The sequence below is a fragment of the Equus caballus genome, chromosome 23 (genome assembly GCF_041296265.1).
Source record: "Equus caballus isolate H_3958 breed thoroughbred chromosome 23, TB-T2T, whole genome shotgun sequence".
In the NCBI taxonomy this organism is placed as follows: Eukaryota; Metazoa; Chordata; class Mammalia; order Perissodactyla; family Equidae; genus Equus; species Equus caballus.
This window is the reverse complement of record NC_091706.1, coordinates 29,622,914-29,641,561: the sequence shown is the minus strand read 5'-3', so window position 1 is coordinate 29,641,561 and position 18,648 is coordinate 29,622,914. Positions and strand designations below refer to the sequence as shown.

General features: G+C 35.8%; 1 protein-coding gene across 1 annotated transcript; it reads right to left on the bottom strand.

Annotated features, from left to right (window-relative positions):
* Positions 1-692: 692 nt before the first annotated feature.
* Positions 693-18,321, bottom strand: ANXA1 (annexin A1). Its single transcript, NM_001081867.2, has 13 exons — positions 18,205-18,321; positions 11,486-11,565; positions 11,283-11,391; positions 10,659-10,753; positions 9,685-9,798; positions 8,740-8,830; positions 7,087-7,166; positions 6,837-6,893; positions 5,084-5,177; positions 4,149-4,244; positions 2,969-3,027; positions 1,445-1,567; positions 693-793 (listed from the first exon to the last, which is right to left on the bottom strand). Exons 2-13 carry the CDS (start codon positions 11,549-11,551, stop codon positions 737-739), a joined length of 1,041 nt encoding a protein of 346 aa, NP_001075336.1. The 5' UTR covers positions 11,552-11,565; positions 18,205-18,321; the 3' UTR covers positions 693-736.
* Positions 18,322-18,648: the final 327 nt, after the last annotated feature.

Here is an 18,648-nt window from a genome sequence, read left to right as displayed (position 1 = left end):
GTTGTGGAGAAACTAGATCACTCATGCATTTATTGTGGAACAGCTAAAATGGTACAGTCACTCTGGAAAACAATTTGATAGTTTCTTAGAAAACTAAACATGCAACTATCATTTTTTAAAAAAGAGAGCAATTTTTATTGCTGTTGCCATTTCATCCTTATACTGGTTCATGAAATATAGCAGAGTGTCCAGTGGTTACAATGCTGATGCAATAAATCCATTATTATACAGAAACACTCTCTCAATAATCTGTACCCAGATGATAGAATGTAAGGAGCCCATTTTCTAACTCTGTGAATATTTTCTTTAATTTAATATGAAAAATCTGTCTCATTAAATGATTATAATTTAGGATTCAGGCTCCTATCCCTTGATGTCAAATTAAACCACTGCATTACACACCAAAGAAACTCAGAATAGAAGAATCAATGACACACCAATTGTCTTATAAAATCATTTTATTTTCTGCTACACAGACATCTTTCACAGCTAATAGTACCAGAAAAACCTATTTATGGGGTTTGATAGGTTGGGGTCAGTATATTTTTTTTAAAAAAACTTATCTCTATCATACAGAATCATGATATAAAAATGATTTATAGGCAATTTTTTCTAGAAAGAAGTTAGCTAGACTATAATCCTGCTGAAGAACTTTCTTATTTGTCTACGATATGGAATGAAAAGATAGGCTTAAAAAGTCTTCTGATGAAAATGCTTGAGAGCGTGAAAGGAATGTTTAGTCTCTTCCACAGAGAGCCACCAGGATCTTTTCGTAATCTCCCTTGGTTTCATCCTGTTGATTAAAACATAGAGTAGGCTTAATGCCACCTGAAGCCATTAATCAACATAAGGTATTTTTAATTATAGAAGAATTTTTGTATTAGTAGATTAACAGTTGTAGAACATACATCACACTACCTCAATTATCTAGAATCTTTGATAAGAATATCATTTATTAGATTAAAGAATATAATTAATATAGCTGATAACTGATATTTGTTCATCAATTATTTTTTAATGTTATAACAAGATAACTTGAACATGCATTTTATACATTTTATGTATAAAAAAATTAAGGAGAAACTTAGAATAATAAGTTCCTAATCCTCTGATCAATGTTCGTTACAAATAACTCAGTTATTTATTAATATTTCTCTACTAAATATTATCAATACTTCTCTACTGAAATATTTTGGTTGCTAAATATATGTATGGGAAACAGTATTTCCAAGACTGCTAGAAAATTTGTGTAGTTTTTCAGTACAGAACTCACTGGTAGATTTTACCAGTGAAAGTTCAATTTACTTATAAATTATGTATCTTAATATAACAAACTAATCTTACACACGAAATTTATAGATATGGTAAGTCAGCCTTTCTCTTTGAAGAAGTTGCAAAAAGGATAGTCATTTGTGGGGGTAGCGTTATGAAAATCACAACATACCAGGATGGCTTGGCAGAGTGAGATACCATACAACTTCTGATAGCATGCTTTGATATCATTCATGTCGACTTCAGAACGGGACACCATAATCCTGATCAATATCTTATCACGAGTTCCAGCACCCTGTCCAGAACAAATAAATGATGGTAAGTGTCTCTCATATCCAGAAACATACTCTGAATAAAGCAGGATATAGGTTTGAATGTGAAGCTCTTTTGCTCACCTACATAGTTTCCATGGAGAAATTATCTCCACAGTGGAATACACACACATGCGCACACGAATGCACTTTACGCAAGTGGTAATAAAATGACAAGAACCCAACTGCTACATTAGCTGTAGGTAAGAGCTTCTACAAACTCCTAATTGGTCTTCTACTGTCTAGTCTTTCCTCTTTCTAAATTATTCAATAATTACAAATAAGCGAACTTTCTAAATTACAAATCTGATCATCTAATTTATCTATTTAAGGCCCTTCAATGGTTTCTGTTGCTTTTAGGAGGAAAACCAATCATTTTTTCTGGGCTTACAATGCCCTGCCTAATTCTACAACCTTTTCTTCCCCCATACACCACCACTCTTTATTTATTATTTTGAAAGGGTCATGCTACCTCCTCTTGCTGGACCAGGCTTGTTTTATCCCTCCATCTCTTCCACCCCTCCTCTCACCTGGCTAATTCCTATTCAGATATCAGGTCTCACTTTGGCTGACAGCACGGCTACATCGATTTCCAAAGTCAGGGGCACAGGTCCCTATTCTGCTCTTCTACAACACGAGGTTTCCATCACTACCCATCTAATTACCCCACTAGATAACAGCAGGCGTGGGGTCAGGGACTGCACTGCCTGCTACTTAATGGTACAATCTCTATCATTGCATAAGACCTCTTTCCTGTTAATTGCATGATTAGATCTCTCTCTCTCTAAAGACTTCCTTATTTTGGATTTGCAAAGGAAAAAAAAGAGACAGCTTAATAACTTTTCTCAATGCAAGTATACAGTTCACATCCTATATAATATGATGCAGGCTAGAGAATAAAGGTAAAGGGAAGGGGTTGAAGTGGCTCAGATGCGTCTTAATACTTCAGTAATCTTAGAATGACATTTTTAAGTCTTAGAATGACATACTAATCCATGGCGTGGAAGACCAAATAATAAAAAATACAAGTGAAACTTAGAAAGGGAGAGATTGTAAAACTCAACCTTAGCAGAAGTAGGTTACTTAAATCACTCATTAAAAGCAAAAGTAATAACCCTCCCTCTGCTGACTGAAGTTTTATGCACATCAAGAGTACCCCACAAATTACTTACAAGCTCACCTTACTATCTTACCTATAAAAAGACACAACAAATCTAACAGAATTTTATTCCAACAGGGAAGTGTATTACCACTTGCATTGGATGGAACAATTCTTTTTAATGGGAAGATAGTAAAATGCGTGATTTTCAAACAATATGAGCTTTTCTGTTCTCTTCACAAACAATAATTTTGCCCCCAAGCAAAGCATATAAGTAGAATGTTACCTTCATGGCGTTATGAAGCTTCTCAGCAAAGAACATTGGTTTGCTTGTCGCACACTTCACTGCAAGAGAGGCACATTTTAGTTGACATATTTACCACAAAAGAAGAAAGACGCAGATGAAAGAAATAAGAAATACAGTTTTGCCTGCAAGATTCTATTCTCCACTCCTGTTCCTTACCTTCCTCCCAGTATAAGCTATTTGGTTTATAAGAAGCTATTCTGTAGATGGTAGTTTTGAAAATTCTTTCCCCTGATAACATCACCTGTCTCCTACTATCCTAAATCCATCCAATAGCAATTTCAGTAGTTCATGCTATTCTGAGTACACTCTTCTTGGGCATGGGGAAACCAGTGGGTGCTAAGGGCCAAGTGGGCATACAATAAACTTTTCTCATGTTATAATAAAAAAATTAAAAAAAAAAAAGTGGAGTACGATTTTCTTTAAATGTAAGGCAGCTGCCAAATAAAATACTAACAGATGTGTCAATTAGTATGAGTCTCTACCTTGCTACTCAAAGTGCGATCCATGGACCAACGAATTGGCATCAACTGGGAGCTTGTCAGAAATGCAGAGTCCCAGGCCACCCCCCGACCTGCTGAATCAGAATCTGCATTTTAACAAGCTCTCCAGGGGATTCGTGGACACAGTAATGTTGGACAAACACAGCTCTAGAATGCAGGTTCCCAGCTCTGACTGGTCATCCGAATAACATGGCAGAACTTTAAAACCTTTTCCTTCTGAAGACCTTTTTAGCAGCTCCCGGAGACCTACAGAATCAAACCCTCTGGACTTGTCCAAGATTATTAAATTAGCAAGTGACAGAGCAGGATTTGAATCTGCATTTATCTAATTCCAAATCCTCTGCTCTTACTGACTGTTCTGACCTTCCTCCTGCCTGGTGCATCGCTTGGCATAAGTAAGTGCTCAGTAATTATTTTCCACCTGCCTGTCTTTTTGAAAAAGGAAATAATATCTGCTATTATTAAGAAAGTCATTGTATACCTCTATCTAAGTTTTCATTGCCATTATCTTACATGTTACCACAATCTGAAACACAGATGAACTATATTTGAGGGGTTTTTTTGCTTTTTGTTTGGTTTTATTTTGTTTTATAAATTACGGGACAGCATTGACAATGCACATTCAACTTGGAGAACTCTTCCCCTCGGGGACCACATACCAATAGCTGTGAAGCAGTTCTCGACGTCCCCCTTCATCTCCAGGTCCAGAACTTTGTTCATGTCATGCTTACTGTACTTGGTGTACATCTGAAACACTGAATATTAAATTTAAACTAAGAGATGTACAAAACATTCTATTCTCTAGCAAACATTAGGAAAATCAGGCAACTGACTCAAAGTATTCCTTGGGGTGACTGAACTTCAAAACACATTTTAAAGCTCATTACTCAGCTGAGCACAGTTTGCATGCTTCATCTTCCCGTAGGAATGTAACTGACTGACTATTTTGGTGCTCCGGTATATTTTTGCAAGTGTTGACATTTATTAGAAATGGCATGTGATTGACAACCATGACACTTACTTCATCAGAGCTAAGTGCCACAGCAAATGGATCTTCCCTTAGATAAAGATCTGGGTGGTAAATTTCTCTTAATTTTAACATTAGAAATCAGTGTGCCATTATAAGGTAATGAACTTTAGGTAACGATCTCCACTTTCGCTTTGCCTTGGCTTCCAGGAGGCTCAGAACTAAATCTTGTGCTCTGAGGTAAGAACTCTTTGGTTTTTGTTTCAGGATCATCTATATGCTCTTTTCTTTACTTAGCCTTTTTGTTTTCTTCATTGCAATTTGATTTGATGTGTTAGATATTTTGTCACACCTATTCCAGATATTTGGGGGGAACAGAAGTAGTGAAAATAATGAAATAATGTTCTATGTGCCCAAGTCACAAAATGTGTTTCCCAATACTCTAACATGATGGCTATACAAAGTTGCATAAATGCACCAATAGCAACAAAGAGTCAGGAGTGCTACATCCATCTGGCACAGGATGACGCTGATTAAGACTTCTCGCTTTCCTTTTTCTTATTTGTAGCAAAAACAATTTGCACTTTCCATAACCAGTTTCCAGGAAACCTTTGTCTTTCTTCTTACCTCTGCGCAGATGAGGATAGCTTCTGGTGGTCAGAATGGTATTGAACACGTTCACATCTGTCCCTTTTCTCCTTTCTCCTGCTTCGTATAAAGCCTGTCAAAACACAAAAATAATCACTTGACTATCTGCTGACTTGATAGCTGCACGAGAATGTTAGATCTCTTCAGAGATGTTCTTTCTAGGCAACTGCTTTGTGTCAAATACGATCACAGCAGGCAATGCTAAGGCTGCAAGTTCCTCAGAGATAGGGACCTTGTTTTGTTTGTATCTTCCACAGTATCTCTCGAGCTGCCTCACCAACACTGGAGACTGAATATATGTTTGCAGAATAATTGTATGCTGAATTAAATTCCTTCAAGAATATGCTCTACATCAAGACAACTCCAAGGGACTCTCTAAAAAAAAGAATTTTTTTAATCTTAATTGTTCAAAGTAATTATCAGCAAATAGTACTAATAAATCAATAATTCAACCATAACCTAGATCTTAAATTTTGATCTTAGAATTTCTGGATTCAAATTCTGACTCTGCAACCAATTCTGACTCCACAGCTTAATAGCTCTGTAACCTTATATAAATAATTTAACCTTATTAAACTCCAGATTTCCCTCTTCCGTAAATGAAAAAGATAATCCCTGACTTGTTGTCACAAGCAGGCTCTGTTAACTTTGAAATGTTAATTACCATCATCCTCCTGGGTCACACTAATCCATGGAGATGCCATAAATACACATCTAAGAGCCCAGAGAGTCTTCAGATGGAAAGCAAATTCAGAAATATCACAAGCAAATAAGAATAATTTTATTACGGGCAATTATTCAAATACTAACTTTTATTTTTTGATATGCTTGCACAATTTCTATTAAAATGGTCAAACTTCCAATGGACATAAGAAGTTATTTTGGGCTTTTCAAGCAAATTGATCTGACATGTATGCATTTATTCAACAAACACTTAATGAGTGCCTAGTACGTGCAAGATAATATACTGGTACAGTGAAGGGAGTGGAGATGGACAAATACATTTCCATCCTTACTGACGCACTGTGATGAATTTATAAAAACAATACTATCCCCCATGAGGAAGGCATATGCAAATAATAGTTGCCATTTTTTTTTTTAACAGAAATTCCAGGCCCTAAAATGGCAGGATTTTTCTAACATTGCCAATGGCTCGGTGTATAAATAACCAGCAACCTCACTGAAACTATATGTAACAATATACTTAAAAGTATACAAATGTTATCATAATTTTTTAAATAATGATATCACTGCCATACTATTTTCACAATATAAACTTACATGTATAAACTGTTCCAATGTTCAGTGTTAAAACAATGTTAGATGTGCTTACTCTTTCTACTTCACTTAATAAAAAATTACTTTTCCTTATCTTATATCTGGTAAAATAAAAATTTGGACTTTTCTCAACCAGACAGTTCTTGGGAATGACAAATCAAATTCTCATTGTTCTCTTTCAGTGCTCTCTGGCTTTATGAATAAGGAGATGGAAATGGAATAAGGAGATGGAATAAGAAATATGGAAAAGATGAAGACCACATTTTTCTTTCTTGGACTGTTTAAGTACAGGACAGTGTGCATCACTCAGGGAATGAATATGAAGTGCCATTGGCATCAAGGAGGCTCTCAGATTCGCTTTCCTGTGGAGGCCATCAACTGATAACCTCACCTAAGGTAGGACTTATGTGAGGTAGGTAGGTTGATCCAGGAGCATTTGTAAGCACTCACTTACCCTGGCATCTGAATCAGCCAAGTCATCATTCACGCCAAAATCCTCAGATCGGTCACCCTGAAAAAAATTCCATTCTCTTGTAAGTTGTTTTCTTATATGTAGTCAGATGATTTACCTAATTCCTTTAAAATCAGATGAATAATATTCTCGGAGAAAAAGAGAGTCAATTGCTCATTTCTAGAGAGAGATGAAATCTAAGATTTTACTCTTCACAAAAGAAGAGGCATCTCCTGAACTATTTGAGTTATACCTTAGCAAGAGAAAGCAAAGCCTTCTGGAAATCTCCAGATGTGTCTGAGGTGATGTCTTTAGCCAGATCTCTCTTCAGTTCTGAGAAAGAAGAAAAGCATATTCTGTAGTAAACTAGTGATAAATAATGGTGATAAAAATAATTTCTGACATCTCTATATTGGTTCACATTTTGCAAAGCCAAATGTTCAATGACTTATAGGACATATTTCAAATATGGTTTTTTAAATAAAAATAGAGAATTCAGAGCAAGTAAAATTTTAGATCATCAAATTTATTTCCTATAGGGCAATGAGAGCAATTTAAATAATACTGTGAATGAAAATCTACAGTCTTAAAGATTTTGCTAGCAGGATAAATTGCATAAGTATACATTATTAAATAATTAATTCCGAAAAAATACATGTCAGAATTTAAGCAAGGAGATGAATAGAAGACATTTCAGAAAATAAACCAGAGGTACTTGCTTGAACATGGATGATTTACTTTAAAAACTATAAATATATTGTATATAGTATAGTTTAATTATGTACATATATGTGTACATACATATAGATATAGATTTAAAACTTTTCTTTATCTAAACACCCTTCCTTAACTGTGCAAAATAATGCTCAATTAGAAAAAAATTAATTGAATTTATATTTGACTAGAAGACAGGGCAATTTAATAAGCTATCATTGGACTATATCTTGGATGTAACAGAGAAATAGGACTTTTACCCAGCTGTGTTATCAAGCAAAAAACTAATAATAATGCCATTCTTGATTATTATCACTGATAAATGGATCTAAGATAAATATTTCTACTGAGATAAGAATTGCAGAAAATGAGGTTAGAAGCTTCCTTATTCTGATTTCTTTGAAATTCCTCTGAAAACAATATGCAAGGGCTGTTGCGTTCTCTGTGCTTGGTGTGAAAATGAAGCAGAAAGATCCTTTATGAGGTCACATCATCATAAACCAGTAAAGCTGGGGGCTCAAGAAATTAGAAAAGAAAAATAGCAAAAGACCCCATACTGCCCAGGACCCAGTTGCATCTCTCTCTACAGTGTTGATCATATCATTTAAAGGAAATGTTTCACTGAGTAGATAAAGTGAGCCATGGCTGGTCTATCATCCCCACGGACCTAATTAGAGATAAAGAATAAGTCGCCATTTATGTTCATAATGGTAAACTTAGTTTCCAGCAGAGGATTATAAGCACCTAGTTCTTTACCTTTTCAAGGACAAATGGAGAATATTTTGTTTGGAGATTTTTATTCTTTTGTTATCTTTTCAAAATAAAAGACACCAGGACATTTCTATGAAATAAATATCAGAATAATAGGAAATGTTTTTAGAAAATTCTTTAAATTTGATGCTTTCAGTTGACTTTTCCATTACGATACTGTGTGGCCATTTGTCCTGGAGGGACATTTTCTTTTAAGTGCAAGCTTGATGAGGGCTGGGACATCATCTCCCTGATCAGCAGCTGGAATGCTGTCTAGGAACGGTGTGTACATGTGGTAGACACGTGCCAAACAATGAAGATACATTTTAATATAGAGAGTTTCCAAAGCCTCCATAATTAATATCCACATTCAATTTTAAGAAAAGTATATCAGATTTCCTTTCCAGCTAAGGCCCTTGGACTGCTGGACATGAAAACTTACCTTCTCTATAGACTCTGTTAATTTCCCTAATTTCTTTGTTAGTTCTTGATGTCAAAATTTCAATCAGAGTGTCTTCATCAGTTCCAAGGCCCTGAATTGAAAAAGATGAGAAGAAAAAATATACGAAAATCTTCATTCAAGAGCACCAACTAGTTTTTTGTGTCCCAAAATTTGTTTGAATCTGGAACTTAGTCAATTTCCCACAGTATTTAGTAAATATCCACAATATTTAATAATTGCAATAAGCTCTATCTATTATATTGCTTTAAAAACAAAATGGATTTAAAGCTAGTATTTTGGACAAAAGTTTAAAAAGTAAGTTTAAAAGTCCTTCAGTGACATCATTAGGAAAGTAGAAATAACACAGTCATTAATGCCAACATTTGTTCATTCATCTATCTATTAATTAATTTATTCACTTTATTTCCATTGATTGACAGGCCACGTACTAGATGTTGAGGATACCATAGGAGGTGTATGTGGACTTGACCTATACATTCTCTTGAGGAAGGAAGTTTGTTTTGTTAAAAAGAAAAAAGAAAAAAAAGCAACAGGCCCAGGGTGGAGTCGCTTGCCCCCAGACAGCAAACCAACACTTAATTGTAGTTTCAACCTCTTCCGGGAATGTGACCTTAAACTGATCAGCCTGGAAATTCCTGATCTATGCTAGTGAGGTAATCTGCCTCATAAAACCCCTGCCACCCTCCCCACAAAGAAAGGGGACCTTGTCTGAGACAATCCTTTCTTCTCTCTTGTTAATAACTTTTTTGTCCCTCCCAGTTTCTGCCTATAAATACCTTCCATTTTGTACAACTCCTTGGGGCACTTTTCTATTTACTAGATGAGATGCTGCCTGATTCATGAATTGTTGAATAAAGCTAATTAGATCTTTAAATTTGCTTGTTTGAATTTTTATTTATCAACAGCTTAAATCAGGTGATCTACCTTCATGGCAGCACGGAGTTCATCAGCATCAAACCGGGCTGGTGTTTTTAATAGAGCCAAAGCAACATCCTCCAGGTGACCTGTAAGGGCTTTCTTCAGAGCTTCATCCAGGGGCTAAAGAGATTAGAAATCAGAGATTAGAATCAGGACTTCTAATTAGTAACACGCTAAGTGATACAGCAATGTGGTGTGACCTGACCTGTGGGTACTCTTACTACTAATTGCTAAAACAAACATCTTTTAGAGCTCCTTCCCTTTAAATACAAGAGTACTGAATATTTAGAATTTTATCTTTACCTTTTAGATCTATAGAAATTCGAATGAAATTTTACTGCATTTATTGATAACTTCTTAAAAGACAGGGTTCTCACTCTTTTACACAGGGAAGACATCACAAAGCTCAAAAGATAAGGGACTGTGTATTAACAGTATCAGTAGTAATAATACTTTTAAAATCATGTATTAATATGTTTTCCAATCTGTGATGTTTGCACCACTCAAATAAGCGCAATAATCAGATAGGGACATTATATAGTTTTTTACTTGCACTCCTTAAGAAAACTACCCATATTTGGTATAAAAAATATAAAGTTTACTTTTAAAGTAGAACTATATGTATAAACTTTACATTTAGACTTTAAACAGTTCAGCTTAAACTTTAGCAGAAGATACATTTTAATCAGAACATATTCCTTACCACCAATAGTAATCTTAACGTTTATATTCAAATTAAAGATTTGTCTCCAATACAGAACACAACATCTGCAAAGACCCAAGATGACCAATGTATGAAACCAGTAAATTTGCTAGAATTTATTAAATTGCAACCAAGTGAATAAATACTGTAATCCCAGTCTTAGTTGTAATAGGAAACAGCAGTTAGAGATTCAAAGACCTAGGTAACTGCTTCAAAACCTACTTTTAAACATAAATATAACTGAAACTAAATATCTAAATTTACCACTCCAACCTACCTTTCCTTTTTCCTGGAGATATGCTGCTTTGATCTGTTGACGCTGCGCATTGTTTCTCTTCGTTAGAATCTCAATGATGGTTGCTTCATCCACACCTGGAAGTAAAGGACCACTAGGCTTTTAAAATTAATTCTCTTCATCCTCAATAACTGACATAGGATGATTCATTATCAAGATGCTCCAAATGAAATTCTTAGCAAACTAAGAAATATAAATTATATCAGCCAGGTTAGAGATGTGAGGCTATCTGTCAAAGGGAAGCACTTCAGATGACATTCCATTAATTCAAATGAGAACGGAAGAGGAAATTTTTTCTGGTCCTCAGTCTTGCAGTGTTTGATCCTAGTTCAAAGCCTATGAGCAGAAGTGTTGATTTCAGCGTCAAGTTTCTGCTAGAAATGAGCTGGTAGGGATATCTGTTGTAACGCTAGAGATTCTACTGATTTGACCAAAATTTCCTGAGTGCTGAGAAAGGAAATAAATCTTCATTTGACAAGTAAATCTTTTTATCTTCAAAACAAAACAGACTCCTTGCATTGCACATATCTGTTTTCCAATAGCCATTCAAACAGCCATTCTGAAATGTCCAGGAAGAGACTGTTTTGGGAAGACATAATTAATTACCTTTCACTGTGATCGCTTTGTGCAAGGCATCAACATCCGAGGACGGATTGAAGCTGGGATAGGGGCTCACTGCTGACCCAGGACCACCTTTGGATCCTTTCACAGCTTTCTGTGGAAGAGGGAGAAAGAAATTAATGCCTATTCACTCATATTGGTTTCTATTTTAATATTTAACTAAGTTATTTTATTGTCACTTGACTTACAATGTATTCCTGCTCTTCATTTTCAATAAACCAGGCCTGCTTGAGGAATGCTGATACCATTGACATTTTTAAAGAAGTATCTGGAAATAAAACAGGCAGATGCTTTTACAAAACACAAACCCACCACACATATACACCACTCCACCCTCTCATATACACAAGACGTAGAGTAACCTTGACCTTACTTTCCAGGATTACTCTTAGAAGCATAATAAAATCCTAGATGTAAGTTTTTTAAAAGGAACGTCTTACCCTTGAACAGAAGCCCCTAGCCTCCACTTGGAAAGTTGGCTCTTTCTTGGCATATTCAGTCCTAACGTTTAGGGATCAGAAAATTTCTACAAGTAAGCATATAGGCTGAAGGGAGGAGCTGATGATTCACTTCATTGTTCTACGTTTACAGACCAACCCCTATATGTCAAGCACTGAGGGTACAAAAACACTGAAATATCGTCCTTTGCCTCAAAGAACTTAAAGCTAGTATGTGCTCTCAGGAGGAAAACACAAAAGTTAAGGAAATCTCTCAGAGGAGGTGCTGGCTGCTCTGATCCTCTCTTGAAGACTCGAGATTAACCTGGGAGAGAATTTAAAGACAACAAAACTGAGAGAAGCTTGTTATATTGGGGAAGTTGAAAGAAGTTTACTGGAGCAAGAAATGTTGACAGAAGCCAGAACAAAGAAGTTTAAACGCATCCACAAAGCTTTGGGAAAATATTAATGGATTTTTTAAAAGAAAGCGGCATGATTCCACTTGTATTTCAGAAAGACCGTTCATCCCGTACCATAGAGAATGGCTAAGAGATGGGCGAGATGGAAGACAGAGACCGTTTAGTAGGCCATTAGAGAATCTATGCAGGATTAATGAGAGTCTGAACAAAAGAAAAGGCTAGAGAAAGAGCATAATGTTTACACTTATAAGGAAAATAATCTGTGACAATCTGTAGGAGTGGATTCAGACTCAAAACTTTATCTATAAAAAGATATTCAGATGATATTTCTCCACCGAATAATTATTTCCTTTTCCATTCCTTGGTATACAATTATTTCAGCATCTGCAGTAATTGCTCTCCTCACATTTCTTCCTATTTGAGCTGTCTAAATACTAGTCCTACCTGTTTTTCCACTCAACACAAAAAAACCAGAAAGGGATTACTTTATATGAGGTTCTTTGCTCTAACAGGAAGCATCCAGGTGCAATTGCAACGTGTATGCCCTCTTTTGGTAAACTCTTATCTGAAAGAAAATTTCTTGAATTTCTATCATGGTTTAGCAATATTTTTATGTAATAAACTATGCATATTTTTAAAACCTGAAGTATGTTAAAAAAAAATTAATGTGTTCACTGTTCTATCCACAAAAGAAACCATCACTGATCCTTTTTGTCCCGGCTGTGTTTTTAGGAGGCCATGCTCAGGGTCTAGTCTGATCTATCCCTCCGTACCCTTTTATGATCCCTCTGGAGACTACGCTCATGAATACATGTGAAGGAGATGGCAACGAAAGCACCCAAAGTTTTAAATTTTTGATATGAAGCTAAATGACTCATGGGAGTAAAGCCTATAACCTGATTTCTTAACAACATGTTCAGACATAGTATTTCACCCCACACTTGCTGAAATGAACTGCAGTTCCAAGTCAATGAGATTAAATACATGAGGGAAATAATACCCAAATCAGAAAATATCTCCACTTAATTATCATGGGGATTGTTCAAATTACTATTCTGTCATCTGTGAGAAGAACCAATATATTGTGCAGTCAATCTCTTCTCCCATCAACTGGTAAATCTGAAGTTGTTTCCTAAGGTAAAGTCATGATGTGCAATTTTGGGCAAGATTTTCCTTTCCATTACAGTCATCATCTGGTGCAGTTTCTGTTGGCATGTGGAGTTTCACTTCCTATTGATTAATTGGCACACACAAAACTTCCAGCAATTTCTGGCGAGCTATCAGGGATTTGAACTTTCCATTCCATCATCTCGTCCATGCCCTTCATGAAGTAGAATCCTCAAAATAAGTGATATGATCGGTCACCTAGCAAAGTACTTTTCCATCAGTTATAGAAATACGTGTTCCAATATTTCACTCTTTTTAATTAGAAAATAAAAACTTCAAAGGAGATCAAATAAGAGATCAAGGCTATTGTCAAGTGTAATTTTAAAAATGAGTTTCATAACTTCAAAGTAAATTTTATGAAAACTTTACTGTATTTCACTCATTTTTTTCATTTCTAAAAAGTGCCTATAAAATGCACCAATTTCTTTTAAAAAATAAACTTGAGAAAGCCTGGGAAAATGATAATGCTCTATTAATTACATAACACAAAATAACAAAAGTAAAGGGGTTGAATAATTTATTTGACACAACAGTGTCCATAGAAGAGACAGCTTTGTAACATAGCCTCTGAGTTCTAGATTTTAGTCTGAAGTAATTTGCCTGAAAGCATGGCCTGGAAAAGAAAAGGGGTTGAATACAACCTGCCTCCAGAAAGCAATTAGAGGAAAATGGAATCTCAGTTCAGCCAAATTATATCTACCAACTCTTAGTAAATCTTAAAGATACAAGGATCGTGGCAGGATGTAAGGAACTGCTCTAGAAGAAATAGATTTTATCATGTACTGCCAGTTAAGGGCTCAGAGTCAACTGCATGTATTAACAGAAACTCAAGGGTTGCAACACACCTTACAAATACCACAGCAAAAATATTTTTGGCCAAACTGTAGTGCTAAACCATTCTGTCTGTTCAGTATCTATCCTCCGCATGAAAACTAGCACTTTGTACTCGATAAAACCCATTCAATAATTTGAAGGATCTCTTGCTTAACTGTAAACAAATAATGCATGCAAACATGTTTTATAGACTGCCAACCATTTTACAAATGTCAGATATTATTATTATTTAAAGAATAATTTGGTCTAGAAAATAGAATTGTACAGTCAATAAAAATAGTTTAAATAATTTGAGTTCACAAAAGGTCTTTTTTTTTCCGTCTTTCTTTTCAGTTGCAATGTTTAGAGCATGCGCTGGGTATTTAAGACTTTATTTTATTAACTCACCTTTGCTCAATATATATTTAATCTGGCTACCAAAGAGCTCCAAAACCAAGTTTAGCACGGTCCTTAACATCGTCTAATTTGAAGATGAAACTGGCCATTTATACATAGGCTGACCTATATGGAAATTAGTAATATTCCACAGTTCTTCTAATAAATGATCTTTTTGTGAACAAGCACTGCCTACCAATCTCAGGTTATCTGTGGATGAATGTGTAGCTTTTCCAGGGATTAGCATTTTTTGTATATTTATGTCATAAGAGAGCTCTCTTCATCTTATGCAGCAAGAAATTAAAGAAGGTAAATATGCATAAAAATTATGTCCAAGATGTTAGAGAGAAATCCATGTTTACTAAGCTGTAAGGTCCAGGTATTCCAGAAATGGTACATTAGCAATTGTACCAACTCGACAATTTGAGAACACTGAAGCTGTTGTATCAAAGTTAATTTCCTGATTTTTCAAAACTGCACTGTGGTTGTGTTCTTTATTTTTTAATATAAACGCACAGAAGTATTTAGAGGCATAGGGACATCATACCTGCAGTGTTCTCTCAAACATTACAGAAAAAATAACTATATAAAGCAAATGTGGTGAAATGCTGACAATTGGGGATTCTGGGTTAAAAGTATGTAGTAATTCTTGCAATATTTTTGCAACTTTTCTGAGGGTTTGAAATTATAACAAAAGAAAAGCCTAATTTTTTTAGATTGTAATTTGTCTCTGTCAACCTCATGAAAGTCTACTTCCAGAAGCTGTAACAGAGGAAGCCAAATTTTGTGGTTTATCATGCCTTCCTGGTGACAAGCTAGAACGATCAGAGTTCTAAAATGATAGCAGCAGCAATTAATCCTTGCATAGGACAACATCTTTATCCCACATTTTCTATCTTGGAAAACAGAGTGTAGTCTTCTGGCAGTTCTAGAGATTAGTGGCAAGAATCAAGGCATACATAAATCCATTCCTTCTGATTCCAAAGCATTGTAGACTCTTTTGAACTAGTGACCAAGATCAATGTTATTTTTAATGCTCGCACTTCAGAAACAAATTCATTAATGGTTAACCCAAGGGCACTGTGGCAGGTTTCACCCCAGCCCTAGGGAGTTTATTTTTCAATGCTTTGGCTGATGCTCAGTTTTTTCCTTGAATGTGTATTTCACAAGTCCCTCCCACACCTACCTATGCGAGAAAAGGCAATTAGACTGTACAACGGTGTGACTTGTGAAGAACCACTTTATGAAAGATAGTCTCGTGAATGCTCTGCCCTTAGGCCTCTGGATGGGGTGTTCCCTTTGCCTACCATGCTGTTTCCTCCTCCAGGTCTACTTCCCTTTGAAGCTTCCGCATAGACCTCATGACATCCTCCAGAAAGCCTTCTTTGGCTCAACACTGGGTTGGACGACTCTGTGGTGTCCCACAGCATCCTGCATTTACCCCTACACTAGCCCCTACCATTCTGTGTCAACACTTTCTCTTATCTATGTTCCCCAGCAGCATGCTCTGAGGGCAATGCTAGTCTATTCATCCTGTACCTCCAATCCCTGTCAGAAGGCCTGGTGTTTAGTATGCTAAGTATCATTGAATGAATAAATAGCACATCAGTGCTAATTATGGAGGAAACATATCTATACTAATTTAACAAGTATTTTCTACCCACAACTATAGGATATAAAAATGAGATATAAAAATGAAAATCAGAGTTCTGAGCCCTATTTTGATTCTCTTTAACTGACTATATGACCTCAAGAAAACATTTAACTTCTCCAGGGGTGGTCTTCATTTATAAAAATGAGCATTAGAATAAGTAATGTCTAAGATCCATCACATCTCTGAACTGCCAATCTTAAATTTCACCTTAAGTGGATGGAGGTGGAGACAATTAGCATAATGAAGGAAGGTATTATATAAATTGTATCTATTCTGATCTTTCTGATAAAAATCTATCCCATTTTAAAGAAAGAGAAACTCACTCCAAAAACTGAAAACTAATAGCTCCACTGGTTTAGCTCTGATTTTATTTATTTATTTATTTTTTTTAAGATTTTATTATTTTTTTTTTTTTCCTTTTTCTCCCCAAAGCCCCCCGGTACATAGTTGTGTATTCTTCGTTGTGGGTTCTTCTAGTTGTGGCATGTGGGACGCTGCCTCAGCGTGGTCTGATGAGCAGTGCCATGTCCGCGCCCAGGATTCGAACTAACGAAACACTGGGCCGCCTGCAGCGGAGCGCGCGAACTTAACCACTCGGCCACGGGGCCAGCCCTTAGCTCTGATTTTAAATATAAGCCATAAATTAATGAGTCTAGAGAGAGTCAAGAACAACCAGTTCAGCAAGCTAACATCACATACAGAAGTCAACCGTTACAGATCTTTTGATTGAAAAACATTTAATAAGCAAAAAATTAGCTGTTTCCTTAATGTTATTATTAACTATTTTTGTCAACATCTGTCAAATGTAGACTATCTGCCAGATGTGGTTGAGACTGGGGCCAGGATAGTAACAACTTCTGGAGAAGAGGCCGTTTCAGAATTAAGAAACCAGCTTTTTACCACATTTGAATCATTTTGCAACATGCCTTCTCTTCCAGCTACCAAAAAAAGCATTTCTGCGGGCAGAGGGGAATATTACGTTTTCAAAAACCACACATAATTTTTGACATAAACAAGGCCAGAAATAAGTACACCTTTCTTAATTAACTAGTATTAAAAATTAGATATTAGGGCTTTTAATTTAACATTCAAAATGGGCTAAGAGAAAAATTCTTGAAGGAACATTTGTAATGAGCAATAGCCAGACATATGGTTATGATTCAAAATCTCTTACCATTGCACATATTTCCAACACCAGTAAAAACGCTACTTTAGATTCACTTGGGGCTTTTCAAAAGAGTTTTATGGCCATTATCTCAATCAACGATCAAGATACTCTTAAGTAGAATAATTTTCAGAAGGCCCTACTGGCATTCCAAAGGGATAACTTATCCGATACCACCCAGGAAATATTTCCTTTCCCCTTAAGTTTTCAAACCAGTACTTGAAAATCCTGTGTATGACACACAGACTACAGAAAAAAGAATGTGGCCACACCCTCTTGAAATGAAAAGATTAAAAAGTGGATCCTCTTTGTTTACACTGCATGAGTAAACTTAACATTAATTTCAAAATGTTAATTACAAAGGGCATGATTACCACTATGAGGTCTGAATCTATTTACTTTTCCTTACAAAAGAAGAAAATAAATTGTGTAAGCCCTGCTATTTTGAAACAGCACCCTGAAACCCACCTCTGGGGCACGTCTGTTCTTCCGGCCTGGCCCCCCACCAGCACCCACCATCCACCACGATTTCCATGGAGGAAACTCACAGCTCTAAGAAACTCATAACTTGGAGGAGGAAAACAATCTTTCTTTTCCATGGTAACTCGCCAACAGTAAAATAAGCTAGTCTTAAGCAAACTTTCCATTATTTTTAAAATTGTCTATCTTAACTAAATAAAACATTACAATTTGTGATTCCAAAATGTAAATTCCCAATGTAATCTTACAGAAAGATGTATCAAACCATATCAAATACAACTAGCCTTAAATCCTACAGAAGGAGTAACATTAAACATTGTGATGGGAAAAGTTTTCAAAACAACCAAAACTAACTAAAAGGAAAACCAAGACTCACATTTTTTTCCACCGTCTTCCAAAGAACTGAGGAGAGGTTCTTCTCTGAGGGTTTCACACTACAACTGGAGCCTTGGGCTTCTGATTTTATAGAATTTGAAAGGAGGCCACACCCAGCAACCAGAAGTTAGTAACAGGCTGCCTTTTGTTTGAAATACAGGACTCCGCCTTGGCCAAAACAAAGTGAAACAAGTCTTGCAAAACTACTCACTCAACCGACTCTTAGCTGACGGCACAGAGGAAATGAAAGAGAAAGGCAGATTTTTTTCCCCCCTCTTTAGTTAGCACTGTTTTTTCCAGAGGGGATAAAATGCAGCAGATTTTCAAGTACACAGTACTATCCTCCCCAATGCTGATACCAATGATTGGCACGCTTTTTTAGTTAAACAAGTTATGAAATGGAAAATATATACACTTCAAAACAAAACAAAAAAGGCAAAAATCC